This window comes from Vanacampus margaritifer, chromosome 1 (genome assembly GCF_051991255.1).
Source record: "Vanacampus margaritifer isolate UIUO_Vmar chromosome 1, RoL_Vmar_1.0, whole genome shotgun sequence".
Lineage (NCBI taxonomy): Eukaryota > Metazoa > Chordata > Actinopteri > Syngnathiformes > Syngnathidae > Vanacampus > Vanacampus margaritifer.
The window spans coordinates 27841304-27857444 of NC_135432.1; the positions used below are offsets into that span (position 1 = coordinate 27841304).

At 37.7% G+C, this 16141-nt stretch overlaps 3 protein-coding genes across 4 annotated transcripts in view; 2 read left to right on the forward strand and 1 right to left on the reverse strand.

Annotated features, from left to right (window-relative positions):
- The first annotated feature begins 22 nt into the window (after window positions 1-22).
- Window positions 23-3471, forward strand: c1h1orf174 (chromosome 1 C1orf174 homolog). The gene is made up of 4 exons (XM_077546362.1): window positions 23-216; window positions 708-770; window positions 1285-1650; window positions 1718-3471. Exons 1-4 carry the CDS (start codon window positions 208-210, stop codon window positions 1874-1876), a joined length of 597 nt encoding a protein of 198 aa, XP_077402488.1. The 5' UTR covers window positions 23-207; the 3' UTR covers window positions 1877-3471.
- dffb (DNA fragmentation factor, beta polypeptide (caspase-activated DNase)) lies at window positions 3436-6291 on the reverse strand. Its single transcript, XM_077546349.1, has 7 exons — window positions 6108-6291; window positions 5440-5566; window positions 5160-5345; window positions 4490-4569; window positions 4242-4415; window positions 4061-4161; window positions 3436-3683 (listed from the first exon to the last, which is right to left on the reverse strand). The coding sequence occupies exons 1-7, from the start codon at window positions 6228-6230 to the stop codon at window positions 3458-3460; spliced, it is 1017 nt and encodes a 338-aa protein (XP_077402475.1). The 5' UTR covers window positions 6231-6291; the 3' UTR covers window positions 3436-3457.
- A 1449-nt stretch (window positions 6292-7740) lies between these two features.
- nphp4 (nephronophthisis 4) overlaps window positions 7741-16141 on the forward strand; it is a 135914-nt gene continuing 127513 nt past the window's right edge. For both annotated transcript variants that reach the window (XM_077549301.1, XM_077549309.1), the window contains exons 1-2: window positions 7741-8113; window positions 9831-9968. In XM_077549301.1, the coding sequence (XP_077405427.1) occupies window positions 7937-8113; window positions 9831-9968 (315 nt within the window). In that variant the 5' untranslated portion in view covers window positions 7741-7936. The remainder of the gene's footprint in view (window positions 8114-9830; window positions 9969-16141) is intronic.

A 16141-nucleotide genomic window follows, 5' to 3' on the forward strand; every position in this document is an offset into this window, starting at 1 on the left:
GTAACACGTCAGCATCTGACGTCACCACGCTCCGAAACGACCGTGAACCCCAGCTGCAGGAAATACGTGAGAGCCGAACCGAGGCGTTACCAAAGCTATGCGAGGGCAACGAAAGCTGAAGAAAACAACGTCACATCGGGAAGACTATCGGTTGCATATAGCCAAAGTCGTAACCAGTTTAAATAACAAAAGTCGTTCAGATCGACGATGCACAAGGTAAGTGACTGCTTCACAACTAAAGTCGTTTACAGCTGCGTTCTGTTTTGCTCAGCAGTGTTAGCATGTAGTGTACTTGGACCACGTAAGTCCTCACTGGAATTCCGCACAGCTTCGACCTAATTTCCTGACATCGAGTTGACATGGAGGTTACTTTTTGGACTTCACACTCAATATTAAACAATTTAAATGTGACCGATTGTCGTTTCCGGTGGTGTTGGCGGGGAAAAAAACAGCACTGTTCAGCTCGATTGAGACTCCTTTGGTCACGTGACCAACACTCGTACCGCATTTCACACGATGAATACAGGTGCATGCTGGTATGGTAATTGATTTTTATTTTAGACAAGGGATGAGATAAACAGTATAGATAAATTGTAATCAAGACTGCTACCAAACAGTTCTTTGGAATGATAAATAAGTTGACTACGAAAGCTTAGTAACTGATTATCAACCCCTAATGGATGTTTGTTTTTGTTTTTTTTGGGCAGATGCCTGGTGAACTCAACTACTTAAAACACAGAAAGAGGAAGGAGGCCACACCCACCCAAAAGGTTGGTTTACTTGGTACATGTACAGCACTATTTTCCTTATCAAGAAGCTTAGTAATGAATTGACTCTCACAGAGTTGATTTCAAATACTTCTTCAGAGTTTATATAGCTCCACACTTTCCAGAGTCAAATCAACACTTTTAAAATAGTGAAAATATTTAACACCGGGATAGAGTACATTTTTAACATCGCTAAAGAGAGTTACTAAACACGAGAGGAGTAGACATTTAACTCTTCTCGGACACTCCTAAAATATCTACCACAACTGGGATTGTTTGTATTCTAATTGGCCTACTTTTTATAAGAAACACAACATCAAGTAAGACATGTTTCTCTTCACAGTCGTCATTTATTTACTTCTTTATTTAGTAAATCAAGCTAAGTGTCGCCTATTAACATTATTATTTTTTTTACATAATGATCTTGGTTTGAATTTGATTAATTGATCAGCTAGAAAAAAAGCAATATCTGATCCCTCTCACTCAATGGCCTGTTCTGGTTTTATCTGGGTCACAGGCTTCTGCCACAAGGAGGAAATGTGCAAAACGTCACAAGAGCCACTCAGCAGCCGAGCGCGGTTCGACGGGCGGCGCTGACAGCAAAGCGGCCGGCGACGCAGAGAGACCGTCCCGCATCAGCTGCGAGTGTCTCCAGTCGGCAGGCCGGCGGCGATGCTCGGCATCTCCTCTGCTGGACGGACAGGAGGGAAAAGAGAACGCGCTCGGGTCGTCTCTTTTGCTGGACAACTGCACATGGTACGACGGGCAGGACACGCCCGTGGGCATGGATTGTGAAGAAACAGACAAAAACATGTTCCCCGATGACGACAGCAACCAGATTCTTCCCGTGGAGCAGTTCTTTGGAAATCTGGACGCTGTACAGGTGAGTCATCGATGCGATTCATATTTCCCTCAAAAAAGATGTTAACTAAATGACAAAAACCCGGCAGGATTTCCCTCAGAGAACATCAGCGACTTCTTCCCGTCACCAGAAGCAGCACAGGCGGCGGCATTACTTTGCTCCAGAGGACAGCGGTGAGGACGGTGATGATGATGATGATGAAGGCCCCGAACGCACACACAAAGAGGACAGCGGCGGCACTTTGTGAAGAGAGACTCATCTCATGGACTTTTCAGCACTTAGCAAAAGCAGCCAAACAAAATGTATTTTGTCCACTCAAGCTGTCACCAGCACCAAAGCCATCCAAGCTGCTTTTTTGGTACTGCAGCTGACAACTGAAACGTCCCATTTTGATACGCCAGTATGGCGAGCTAGCTTTTTGTTAGCGCTGTTGAACAGGTAAATCGGCAAAGCGACCTCGAGGCAAGTCAATATTGTTTGGAAATCTTTCAAAGCCTGCTGTCAAGATGATCATCAATGAATCACTGGTGATTCCGAAGATGTTATTTGTTGGTCATATTTAGCGTAAGGAAATTACAAGAGCAGTTGTTTATTGATGCTTGATAATAACAGTACAAGATGATTTCCCACAAATAGTGAGTTTGTTCTACCCCTCTCACGGTGTCAATCAATTTTGAGGGTTTTTGTTTTGATGTCGCTTTTGAATTGGATCTCATTATTATTGCCTGTATGTCCACAGCACCTTTTATTGGTGTTTCCCAAGTTTGCGTTCATCCTTAACGCAGTGCTGGATTGAAGCATCCATTTATTTTGCTCATCTCATCATTCCCCTAGAATTTAACTCTTAATTACCTACAGAAGTACACATCCACAATGCCAGCACAGTGTTAATGCTGACTTTTTTTACTCATTCAGTTTTTCTAACATACAAAAATTATTTTAATTAAAGTAGCTTCACAAGATATTATTCAAGGTGCTATTTTTATTTTATTTTTTTAGAAATTGCCATGTCAAGTAAATGAAATCAAACACAATCAAGACTAAGGCAGACTAGGATAAATGTCAATTATTAAAATCAGTCACTGGTCTGGTCTGTAAAATGTCAGAAAATAGGCAACAATGTTAAAACTTTTTTCGCCCCAAAGTAAATGCAAATGCTTTATTTTGATTCGCACCAGCAGCCAAAATGAGGTGAAGATCGTATAATATGGGATGATGAAACTTGAATGCAGCACCATTTCAAGTAGCCAGATCCATGATGGAAAATTAGCATTTATTATTTGGAATTGTTGTGTTTTTGTTCCTTTCATGGAATTATACTTAGGCAGCTTTAACACTGTATATTTGCGTGTATTGTATATATTTACCTATATAGATAAAATCCTATTTCTCAATGCAGCTCATATGCTCTTGTTTGTGCTGTCATGTTTTTTTTTTTTTTAACATACCTGAAAAAGCTAACTTCTGATCAAGTAATCTGATCTTTCACAGCAGTTGCACAAAAAAAAAGTCTAGAACTGATTGATCAGGCCATCTTAAATGTTTAATATATTTATACTTTTTTTTTTTTTTTACTCCATGCCTTATTCATGCTGAATGTTTTTAGAATTGTACTATGCAACTTTCAGACTCTATGATTGTCTCATACTCATCAGTTCTTGCAAAGCATTTAATGCAGTAAACATTGCAGTGCCAATACTAACAACAAATGGATGTGTTTCATGTTTTTTTTTTTTGCATTATTTCAACTGGCTGCCAAAGTGACGTCAGGAGCAGATGATAAAATTGGTTAAAACGGTGATCTGATCTTGTTAATCGAAACATAAATTTATTTCAACCGCATCTTCTTCTTGTCTTGCTGCTTTCTTTTGAAGATCTTGTTTGGGTCACACAGCAAGTTGTGGGCTCCCTTCTTGTGGCACACGATGTGGACCAGCTTCAGGTTGTCCCGCGTAAACAGCATTCTGTAGAAGTAGGTCAAATTGATGTCCTCGCTCGTGTGATTCTGCAGCGCTTCCAGGAAGGCGGGAATTATGGCACGCTTCTTTTCAATCCTGGATCAACAAATGGTGAATGTTTTGTAACGAGAAGACAAAATTTCAGAAAAAGAATAGTTACATTTTCGGAAAAGTGAATATTTTTTTATATAAAATGGCAGAATTTATCTAAATATCGAGCATCCAAGTACAGTTAGAAACATTGTAAAATGTTTTTTTTCCTTTTTCAAATTCATGACAGGTTTTGTCTTTACTGGTTAAAGAGTTGGTTAAGATTAGAACCACTGTCTTAGGACTATAAATCCAATATGTCGCACTAGATATCAATATTCCCATTTTCTTTCAGAGGGCATGTGAACGCTTTCTACACATTTGTGTTGACATTTCTCAGCGGGAATGTGAATGTATTGTCAGTGCAGTCAAAATGTCAAAACCTGTGGTCCAAATTCCAAGTGCTGAACACGATGCGACTCTCTCTACTGCCGTATGGGTTGATGGAGTGGAGCGACGCACACTGAGTCTGATCAAAAGAGCCCTGGGGATGCAAGTGTACACAAGAGGTGTATCAGAAATTCGGCCTTTCCAAAAAATGATCACGCTCAGCTCAGTACGTACTTGGCAGGTGAACCAGCCCTCCTGGGTACAGATTCGATGCGCCTCCTTTTGAGTGCGGTCAAAGTAGCAGCCGTTGTATTTGTCCAACTTCAGCATCTGCGAGATGCTCTCAAACGCTTGCAAACACTCGACTCGGACTTTTGCTTTGCGCACGGATTTGGTGGCGCCATCCAACTTTGAACAGGGGGCGAGAAACTCGTATTGTGAGGTGGTGCACATCGGAGCTGTCGCGTGTTTCACGGTCTTACCTCTTTCATGTAGCTTCTTATCCTGTTTTCACAGTTGTACTTCAAGTAGGCAGATTTGGTCTTGAAGCGAGCCTCCACGCCTGAGTGGAAAACATAATTGAGGCGACGAAACAATCAGATGAACGTTTTTTTATATATGCTTCTATGCATATTACAGTTGTCTCTGAGTCTTTTTTTTTTTAATTTTAATTTTAAAGAATATTAACTCATTCACTGCCATTGACGGCTATAGACGTCAAAAATTAATTTTAATTATTTTATTAGTTTAAATATTTTTCCCACTTTTGTTAACTAGAGTATGATAACCTAGATTTTTTTATTGTACATTTATAACAGATATAAAATGTGTGATTAATTGTGAGTTAACTAAAAATTTAAAATTTTAATCGCCTGACGCCCCAAATTTGTAATAATGTTTTATTTTATTTTTTTATTCATTCATTGCCATTGACGGCTATAAACGTCAACAATTCATTTCAACAGATATAAAATCTGTGATTAATCGTGAGTTAACTAGTGAAGTCATGCGATTAGTTACAATTAAAAATGTGAATCGCCTTTAATTTTTAATAATCTTTTTTTTTTTGGATGAATTTATGGCAGTGAATGAGTTCAAACTAAAACTAAAGTTATTATTATATTTGTTTAATTATGCATTTTAACTCCTCACCCTTGAACCATTCTGTATCCTCATCTCTGCCCTCCAGCTCAGACCTGTCCTCCAGGTTCCGCAGAAGGTCGCAGAGGATTTTCCGTGTCTTGGGAGACTTCTCACCCGAGAGGAGGCCCTTCGCAGCTTGGACAAGGCCCGTGGTGTGCTGGTCCGAGCTCAGCAACTGGCCAATGTCACACACAGCTGATGAGAGAGGTGTTAAGATGTCACTCATCACAGTTAAGAACTAACGGAGTTCTAATGAAGCCAAAGTCAAGAGAGGACACCTTTCACTTACCTCCGCCCCATGTTTGATCTTTGCAGAGGAGAACAAGTTCTGTATTGTCATGCAAAGTTGCGAAAAATTCTTTTGTCACTTTTGTGCCATCTGCGTACAGACAAACATGTGCACCAGAAAGTGGCAACTGCAAAACAACAAAACATAAATCAATGTACAATATATAGTTTGTGCCGGTTCTACTGAACAACCATAGTTGTCTGTTTACGGTCACGACATACGAGTTTACGAACGGCGCGCATTAAACTATTGTGGCAGTCGAATACGTCACTGGACGCTCAGTTACCTCCGTACTTGTAGTCGATTCGATTGTTTAATATTTGGGATCAAGAAGGGTCGGTAATACAAGCGTATACAGTACTACGATTATGTTTATGACTAATGTTGTTTTCGCTTGTTCCAAACTACCAATGTTTCAGTGTACGTACAACTTCGCCGCCGTAAAAAACGAAGTCCGTCGTAAACCACTCGATTATAAAGCGCAAACTGTAATTTGGATTCATTGCATGTGTACGTGTATCTTAGTTCTTGGTGTTCAATGTTGGACAAGCGATTTAATGCTTGTATCATTAGCACTTTTTTTTAAAGGGCTCAGTTATGATTTAAAAAAAAATGGTAAAGTAAAAGTCTACAGAAGTTTAAAACGAAACCCCCCAAAAATGACTAACCTGTAATAGGTTGCAACCCTTTTTAAGCAATTCCTTTACGTCGCTCGCTGCAACTCCGTACTTCCTGTTATCGTGGAGGCTCCTGATTTTAAAAGGCCTACTTGTCCCTAAAGACCCAACCATTTGGCTGCTTATCCGCGCGTCTTCTTGTTTCTCTGTACTCGCATTTCATAAACGCGTTGTTGTCAAATCATTCGTAAGAACGAAACCAATATAGCTAGGGTCCGCTTTTAGCGTCAACTTGTACGTCGCCTTTACCGCCATCTTGTATGTGGCAAGATTTTACGTTAAAAGCTTGGGCAATTAAAATAATTTTGCTGTTTTTCTAACTTTTTGTTGAGCGGGTTTTAAATAATATCCTCTAGTAATAGTCAGTATTAGTAGTTTAATTGGTCAATTGGAACACACAATTAAATCTAAAAACAATCAAACCTAGTCACTAATACGTATATAATAATAGGGAAAAAAAATACCACGTCACATCTGCGTTTTAAGTCTTGGTTATTGACCTATATCATTATTTAATTTTTAATGTGTTTCAGGTCTTGGTTATTGACCAATATTAATATTTATTTTAAAATATATTTCATTATTGACCATCAGTGTCACATATTTGGGATCAGTAAAAATTCATGAAAGCATTAGAAAAAAAAACATTGTATTGATGGGTCTTTACCTAATATTTTACCCGAGGGACTATCAATATAGTATAATAAATAAATTCAAAATAAAATATTTCAAGATTTGTCATCATTGCTACATACTTAGAGAAAGTTTTTATTTTATTTTATGAGGGTTAGGGTTAGGGTTAAAAGTAATGCACTCTGCTTTGTTCATATCTGTTTCTCAAATATATTAAATCGTGTGTGTATTAATGGCAATGAGAGGCATTAATTTTTCATCATTTTATTATGATCATTTATTAGCTTTCGTTTATGGGCAAACCTGACACATCCAACATGACAGACGCAATGACATATCGTGGGACCGCGCCAACCAGCTCATGATGGGGTCCACATGTCTATGCTGGCTCCGCCCACGACTTGTTTGAATTTCAGCCCTCAGGATGTTGTGTCGTTGTTATTCTATTTTTTTCAAATAAACTAGTATTTTCTTTTTCTGAAGGATTAAAATCGTTTTTTTTTTAAACCAAGAATATTATGGTTATTATTACATATTATGGTTATTATAATTAATACTACTATAACGAATAACAGAAACATGTCAAATTAAAATTAAATAAAAAAGATGAATATATCATGAAAAAGGTTATATGAAAGATAGATTTGCAACAAACTAGGAAAAAGTCACAATCCCTGTCAGTTGCCACTTCGAGCATGAGGATTTGCGTTATAGCGCAGCATGGCAACGTGATTATTTCCATAGCAACCGACGCTACGCGATTGGCGACACCAAGTACGAGGTGTGGCAAACATACACACCCATCACCAAAATTCGTTCTTTGTAACACTCCACGATAAAATAGACAGCTACCTTTTTTTACACACTACGTCTTACTCTTAATCTTTAGTAGATACGTTGTTGTCGTAATTAAAAATACTCGTAGTGCAACGTTTGATTTAGCCTATGACCCCGTGCACAAGATGGTATGATCCCATTTCAACATGGCGGCCACCCTGTGTCTGCCGCGTTGAATACACACGATTCTTTTTAATAAACGTCTTTTCCCTGAGTTCCCCCCCAACTCTCCCATATTGACAGGATGCAAGTTAGTTATGTAGGTATACTGTAAACGAGGACACGGTTACATGTGATCCTCTATAAGGATTTACCAGCAGGAGAGCCCACGGCACAGTTATGCTGCAAGTATGGTAAAAACAGAAGACCTATCATCTATGGCGGAAAGCTGGCGAGACGTGTTTGAGAGGGGACGTTTGATTCCCCCGCCCGGTCAGATGGTGCGCCAGGCTGTGGACAGCTATCTCACTCAGTCCCACGGCGTTCAACTCTGCTTAGGTCGGCTCATGGCGGCGCATTTATCCAAGGTGACAATTTCTCACTGGCACTGCAGTGCTACACTTGCTAGCCCGCTCTAGATGCGACGAAGGGGCTGTTGCTCTCACTGTGGTGCGGCAAAAACAAATGTGATCATTAAATTCACTGCCTTTGACAAGTATACTTGTCAATTTTTTTTTTTTTTGAAAGGGGACATATGGGGGAGAATCTGATTACGCTCCACTGTAAATGTCAAACTTGGAAACAACTTTACTGATGCCCAACCACCACTAGATGACACCATTGCCCCATTTGATTCGGTTTATATATAATTATTGAACAAAATATCGTGTGGGTATTGGAAAATTTAGAAATTTTACTTATGGCTGACAGTGAATGAGTTAAAAAGAAGTAAATATCAATCCAGGTAAAATAAAAATTTACTGGCCATCTCGCTAAATGATGTTTAGTAGTGGAGCCTTTACATTAACCTGAAACGAACCCCCCAATTTTAAATGTTTTTAATAAAGAAATCGTTTTTTCTATAACAGGGTGTCCAAGCCCTTTTTTGGACAGAAGATGCCCAATTTACATTAGAAAAAAAAAAATGAAACCACCAAAACAAAAATGTCACGAAAAGTTTGAATAGTGTACCGAAATAATGATTTGCTCTCAGTTTACTCACAATAAAATCTAGGCCTGTTTAACTGAGCAGCAAACTGATTTATCTTTATTTTTGAATAAATGGCAACAAGTTTATTATAATTTCTGCCATCTAATAGTCAAGTGAAAAATCATTGGGCCAAGTAAGCAAAAAAGGTACTTTAAATTGGGTTTATAAGTTTATATACCATAGGGGCATTTTGAACAATATATGCATGAGGAGTTTGACAATATATCGATATCGCGATAAATCGTGGTACTTTGTCTCCCGATAGATTATCGATGCGCCTATGCAAGTATCGCTATACTTGTAGTTAATATACAGCCACTATAACGGCTCCATTGTTAATTACTTATTGAGCAATTACTTTGCAGGCCGCTAGGGGGAGTGGCGGGGAAATGTATGGAAATCTTCAGGCGAAGAAGACTCATGAGCTTACTTTTACTTGCGTAAGACATTTATTATCTGTCCAGCAACTGACTCAGTTTTGCATACGCAACATTTTAAAACATATTTTATGGTTCGACTTTTTGAAGCACACAATTTCTGAGGAATAATAATATTTAATTGGATTTAATATTTAGGTAATTTTCTTTATTTACTTTTGCAATGTTACACAAAAAAATCGTCAGTTTATAAAATGAAACAATTCATTATGTAATGTTGCATGGCAATAGTGTTTAAGAAAGACACAAATTTGTTCACAGAAAGTGGTCTCTGTTAAGAAGACATTTGTATAAAAAATACACTGAAGTACTCACTGTAAAGAAGACATCAGTTTTAATATTTTGTTTCAGTGAAACATCAATTTTATTGTGGATTTATTACCTGACCAATATATCGTTAATCGCGGTATTGTCATATCGTGAAATAATCGTTATGGTGAGCCTTGTATCGCATATCGTATCCCACCCCTAATATTTACAGTGAAAAAAGTTTCATCAGGATCTGATCCAGCTTGCAAACTTTGAAAGCCACCATGTGAACCCAACAATTTCCGTTTAATATTTAGTGTTCGTTCCCCTGCCTCCATTTTTCGGTGCAAGGAAACTTACACCTTTTCAAATAAATAACACAAATTGTGGGGTCTTCCATCCTTACAGGCGACCCCAGCGGCTCAACCCGATACCACCTACCAGCTGCGAGTGACATTCTTTGATAGAAATCACCAGTACTTCTTTGGGAGAACGTGGAAGAGCAGCCCGCAGAAGATGAAAAACAATAAGATGACCCTCAATGAGGTAATGTTTTTTTTTGTTAAAAAAAATATATATATACTGGACTAGATAATTTGATTACTTTAACTGCTCTTGACACTCACACACACAAATAAACAAAATACTATTACCTAATCCATCATTTAGGAAAACTTTGCAATTGTCTTGACAATAGTAACCTCTCTTCTCCAATGGAAACAATACCCATCTATATTACCTTTATTTTCTTGAAGTTGATCATTTATTGAACCTGGGAAACAAGATGTGCTACTGGTTAGCATGTCTCCCAGTGCCTCCAAGCTCTGAGGTTTGGGTTTGAATCTCGGCTTTGGCTTGCCTGTGTGGAGGTTGCTTGTTCTCCTTGTGCAGCTTTTCTCAAGGCACTCCGACTTCCTGTCACATTTTAAAAACATCAAACTGGTTAAATTGCAAATCAGGAAACTGTCATATGGTAGTTCAAAAATGGTTACCGTCTTACAACGTAAAGATCTTGAGGCAATAAATGTCCTCTGGCTAGTGGTTTAGTCGCCTCAAGACAAGGTTTTCTGGTGCATCTTCATGTGGTATATTTATGTACTTGTGAGAAAGTTGAACACTTGAAGCCCTTTGATAAACACATATTCTCATTTCTCAAAAGCAATTTAACTCTTTGACTGCCAAAAACGTTTAATGACGTTTAGTAAAATCCTACGCAGGAGTGCCAAAGACGTTAAAAGACGTTTGTTTCAAAACAGAGCATTTGGGTGAAACTAACCATTTTCTATTGTTGATTACTGAAAAACGGAATAAGGTAGAAACAAACTTTCTGATGAAAGATGAGAGTCCAATCTTTCATTTGGTAGTATGTGTGTTTCCATAGTCCAAACACAAAATTTTCTGTGGACCTTGAAAGATCAGTCAAAATGCTTAAATCGGCTGGCACCCACAGCATCCCTTTTCTGAAAACGTCTGGCAGTCAAAGAGTTAATGTGAGTCCTGCAATTTATATAACAATCATACACATCACGCTTGATCTGAGCCATTTTATGGGTTAAATGCTGCACATATATTAGCATATGTTTGTACATTATTACATTTACTTTTGTTTCAAGCTTACAATAACTGTATTTAGCGGTTCTGTGTAGTCAATGAAATCTTTTTATCATGCAAATTGTTCAAATACTCACGAACATTGGCCCATTTCCATTTTTTTGGGTGTTTCTGAAATGCCAAAAATGCTACAAGAATTTGCCCAGACCCTCGCTAATAGGAAAGTAGTAATTGATGTCAATCTAGTATGTTGAAGTGATCCATCGTCTTGAATGTTCTGTGTATGTCGTGGAGGAGCTACGTTTAGCCCGCTGGTTTGTTACCGGAAGGTAACGAAAGTGTTTAGAGCATGTCTTGTATATATTTTTGGTCTAGTGAGTGGCTCTTAAAATGATCAAGCTGAAAAGTCTCATTAACTCATTCACTACCATTGACGGCTATAAACATTTTAAAATTCATTTGAACTATTTCTATTAGTTTAACCCCCCTCCCACACACACACTCACTTTTGTTAACAAGAGTATAATAAATAAATAAGTAACTAATAAATAAGTACAATTTGTGATTTATCGTGATTTAACTAGTGAAGTCATGTGATTAATTACAATTACAATTTTATCGCCTGTTGAGATGATTATTACAAATTAGGGGCGTCAGGCGATTATTATTATTATTTTTTACTTCAATAGTTAACTCACGATTAATCACAAATTTTATATCTGTTTTAAATGTACAATAAAAAAAATCTAGGTTTACATACTCTTATTAACATAAGTAGATTTTTTTTTTAAACAAATAGAAATAGTTGAAATTATTTTTTGACGTTCATAACCGTCAATGGCAGTGAATGAGTTAATTGCTCAACAACTGGTGTTTACCGTATCATAACAAATGGCACTTGTGATTTTGTTTATGACTTCCTCATATAAAGTCATTGAGGTAGCCAACATATCAGACAAAAAGCTCTCATTATGACACAGGACAGAAAACTCCAACCACAATAATATACACTGTTAATTGGATACCTCTCTGACAATCAATACGGAACATTATCACCTTGCAGAATATTTGATACAGTTCTTGCATTGGATATCATTGTTGGGCCAGGGCGCGCAATTAATTTAGATGATTTACTGCTGATGCATTGTGATAAGCCAGTAGCCATTTATCTACCCAAGCATCTGTAATCATGATACATTTAATGAGACATGCAGCACATGTTTTGTCTAATTAGTTAGTGTATTCATAATGATATGATTAATGGTGCTCATCAGTTGAGGTCACACTTATTTATCATAACTTGTCCTTGTTACGTGAAATGTGTTGGGTGGAGGGCAACACAATTCCCTAGGTTAGCCTTTTATTAGCTAAGGTAACTGACTTTGCCTGAATCTAACTGGATGGAGCATCATGGGGAAGTCTTAACATTGTAACCTGTTCTGGGCTATCAGTCATTTGCTGTGTTGTAATTTACTGATTAAAAAATGGGTCTTCCCAGCATCATCGATCTCTATCACTCATTTGAATAAATTGACGTCAAACATCCGAAATGTCGTTTTGTAGAAAGAGCACTGCTGAGTTCTAATGCATTTTTGTTCATTTTCAAAAGAGTTACATTTCTTGAATGGAAATAATACCTCGGCAGTGGTTGATTGTTAAATATGTGGCACACAATTTCTTAGTACACAATTCTCTTGCTGGATGATCATCTGATCCAGTGGTGCAGTGGTCCCTGGAGAAGTGGGTACTCACTCAATTTTCACCATTAAAAAAAAAAAAGTACAGAAAAACGTCCTCTTTTAGAAACGCTGACATCTAAGAATTAAAAATCCGTCATTTGTACTTGCTCACAATCCAAAAATGATCATGACTTGTTAAGAACAGTTTGGTAACACAAGCAGCCTGTAATATTGTAAAATGTATTCATCATGAGGCAAACAAAGTATATGCTATCAAACAAATTACAATATTAGTGAACAATGAACAATGGTTACACTTAAGTATTGTTTTGTGCTGAATTTTAAACAATCTGTCCCCATACTTGTGTTTTAACGTACCGGTACTTAAGAATCAAGTAAAAATTATAGAGCATGTAGTTAGTGTGTGACTGGCAGCATCCACCTCACGTCGCGATCAAGTATCCTGTACACGAGGGCAAATCAGATCGCCTGAGCTAAATTTCTGGGTTGCCGTTGTGGCTCGGGGGGAGCATTTGAAGGATTGTTTTCCTCTGCATGACCCGCCCTACTCTTCCTCTGATTGGCTCATCGGTCCTCATGCCAAAAGTTAGCCAATCTAATCAGTAGGGGTGTGAATTGCCTAGTACCTGGCGATTCGATTCGTATCACGATTCATAGGTCACGATTCGATTCGATACCGATTAATCCCGATACCAATCGAAAAATTGATGATTGCGATTTTTGGGGGGGACTGAAATTTAGAAAATACTAATCAGTAAACTTGTACATGTACACTGTAAGATTTGTATGAAAATGTATTTATTTATCTAAAAATTCAGGCTTATAACTGAGCCACTGCATTTAACAAACAGGTTGCCGTCTGTTTCATGTTTGAACAGCACTGAAATCAAATATTAAGGCTTAATGTTCCATTAATATAACATTCTTCCGTGCTTAATGTGTGAATCAGAATCCTAAGTAAGACGTTTTGTAGAATATTCCCATAAAAAGTTGAATCGCATATCGAATCGATTTGAGAATTGCGCGCTGTAATATCGCGATATATTGCCAAATTGATTTTTTCTAACACCCCTACTAATCAGCGTAGGCAGGGGGTACCAGCCAATTATAGGCAGAGGAGGGTAGGCCATAAAGAAGTGGGTATACTCGGTGCACCCGCGTATACCATGGACTACACCTCTGATCTGATCAGACGAACTTGCTCAGGCCTTTCGCTTATCTACCATAATCATCATCACCTGCTTAGAAGACCCACAACAAGCGTCTGGATTCTATGATCTGTCGGGGGATAATAATGATAGAAACCAGACCATATCCTATTGGGATGATAAAGTGTGCAGCAAGAACATATTCCAAATGGTCTTTACGGCTGTCAAATTGCTGTTTGATATCCAAATAATATTAAAAGGGAGCTGCAGAGGCCTCTCCAACCTCCCACAGTCAGCTATGATGGATTGGTTTTAATATTGTGAGAAAGGCAAAGATGTACAGTGACTAAAGTGAGACTACGAAACAAGATGTCTTAACAGTGAGGATTTCTGTTGCGTTTCTTGTCAAGCCTTGATTTATTAGACTAATGCCTGGAAAACGAGCATACAGATTATGATGTTTTTTCAGAGGCTGTTTTGTATGCAAAGCTGCACTTCAGGAAATTCAATATAACCCTTTAACTACCATTCTTACTAAATGTTTATTTTGAAATAATAATTGTTAATTTTCCTTAAAAAGTTGTGAAACACTGTTCTCTATTTCTCTATCTCTGTTTTAAAATTCATTGCAAGAACAATAATAGCAGTAACATATTTTATTTGTAAGCACTCAAAGTCACAAAAACAACCTATTTGATATTGGATACCAATTAAAAATAAAATAAAAATAAAACAGTGAATATGACTATTCAAAACCAAAGCCATGAATGATTCTTTGAATCTGTAGAGATGTGTTCCCCTTTATGTGTTAACACCAACTAAAGGACTAAACAGCAGAGGGCAATGTTGTGCCAAAAATGCCACAGAATGGATCAACTGAAAGCTTTGGCTACAAAAGGAAAAATGTGACTCTCCATATTATCTCTCACTGTGATCACCTCATTTAACTGTTAACTGTTGATTTATTCTCTGACCTGCGACATTGTCAGGCCAAGAGCCTTGCTTTGAAGAAAAGCCCAAGTTTTGCTCCCGTCCCTGTCATTTTTTTTGGGACCGGTTTCCAAATGCTATCAGGCATGAACTAAATAGAGAAAAGCATGTTTGCAATATCTAAAATGAGCAATGACATGAACTTCATTTGTTGATATCATTCAACCTTGCTACAAATTTCGACCACACTTGTCAGAAAAAGCCCCTAAATACTACAACATGGTTTGGTATTGTACGTCATTTCCCTCCCTCACTTAGAAAAGTTGTGTTGGGGAACAAAACAGCTGATCTGTGCATTATACTCTTGGGTATTGACTGAAGTGGTGCTCCACTGTACCGAAGGGGTGAAGCTTGCAACACAAAATGGGACTCGAAAGAACCACAAAAATGTTTTACTGTTCTCAAGTCTTCTGCGCTGTGTCTTGAACGTACCATAAAAGTCATTATTATTTCCTCAAACAGCCACATGCTAAGAAAAAAGACACAAAATGCCTGGTGTCCTTCCTCTATTGCTGCGTATCTGTTTATAATGTATCATTCCTTTGTTGAATTAATTGGAAGGATGGTTATTTGAAAATATTGGCATTTTAATAAAAAACAAACAAACACATAGTAGAATAGAAGAGCAGAACATTTAAATGCATTAACTAGCTGCAAGAGAATAATTAAACTCCAGCCAACTGATTCTTGTAACCCTCGCTATATGCACCGATTTGCAGACATACTTTATTAGTGGAACCTGACTTCATTCATTTTCCATCAGTTTGTCTGGCAGCTAGATTTGGTGTTGCAATATGGTCCCACACCACACTAAAAGTAGTTCGGATATAATTAGTTAAGATTTTTTTTTTTAATGGCTCAAAGAAGAGTAATCATCCAATTTGTTTATAAAAAAAAAAACATTCATTTGAGAATCCACCGGTTCAGACGTTGCAACAATGAAATGGAGTCACTAACATTACAAACTGGAGCCATCAGTATATGCACGGTTAAAAGATGTTTTCTTATAGAAGCAAAACCCACAAAAGTCTAATAGAGCTGAAGAAAAACTGGTCTCCTGACTCTGGCACATTTTGTTCCCCGTTTGCAAACCTCACTGTTTTGCCATTTTGATTACAAGCACGAATCACGTCTATTCAAGGGTGTTTGCTCAACAGCAACAATGGAGGAAGCTATGCCCTTTTGCCCAAGTGCTTACAGGAGAGGTGAGATTAATTTTATGTCAACACTTCTAATCACAAAAGATGTTTCTGAGAGCTTTTTTTTTTTGTGTTGTTGTATATAGAATACGTGTCCTTGACAGAATGCAAGAAAACAACTTGGAATTAAA

Bases quoted from the DNA above. Each gene is read 5' to 3' on its own strand.
- dffb (XM_077546349.1), bottom strand. From the start codon at position 6,230: ATGGTTGGGTCTTTAGGGACAAGTAGGCCTTTTAAAATCAGGAGCCTC. The intron at 5,567-6,107 runs GTTAGTCATTTT...GTTGTTTTGCAG, and splicing joins AGGGTTGCAACCTATTACAG to TTGCCACTTTCTGGTGCACA. The intron at 4,570-5,159 runs GTGAGGAGTTAA...TTTTCCACTCAG, and splicing joins GGATACAGAATGGTTCAAGG to GCGTGGAGGCTCGCTTCAAG.
- c1h1orf174 (XM_077546362.1), top strand. The intron at 771-1,284 runs GTTGGTTTACTT...TCTGGGTCACAG, and splicing joins AGGCCACACCCACCCAAAAG to GCTTCTGCCACAAGGAGGAA. The intron at 1,651-1,717 runs GTGAGTCATCGA...AAAACCCGGCAG, and splicing joins GAAATCTGGACGCTGTACAG to GATTTCCCTCAGAGAACATC.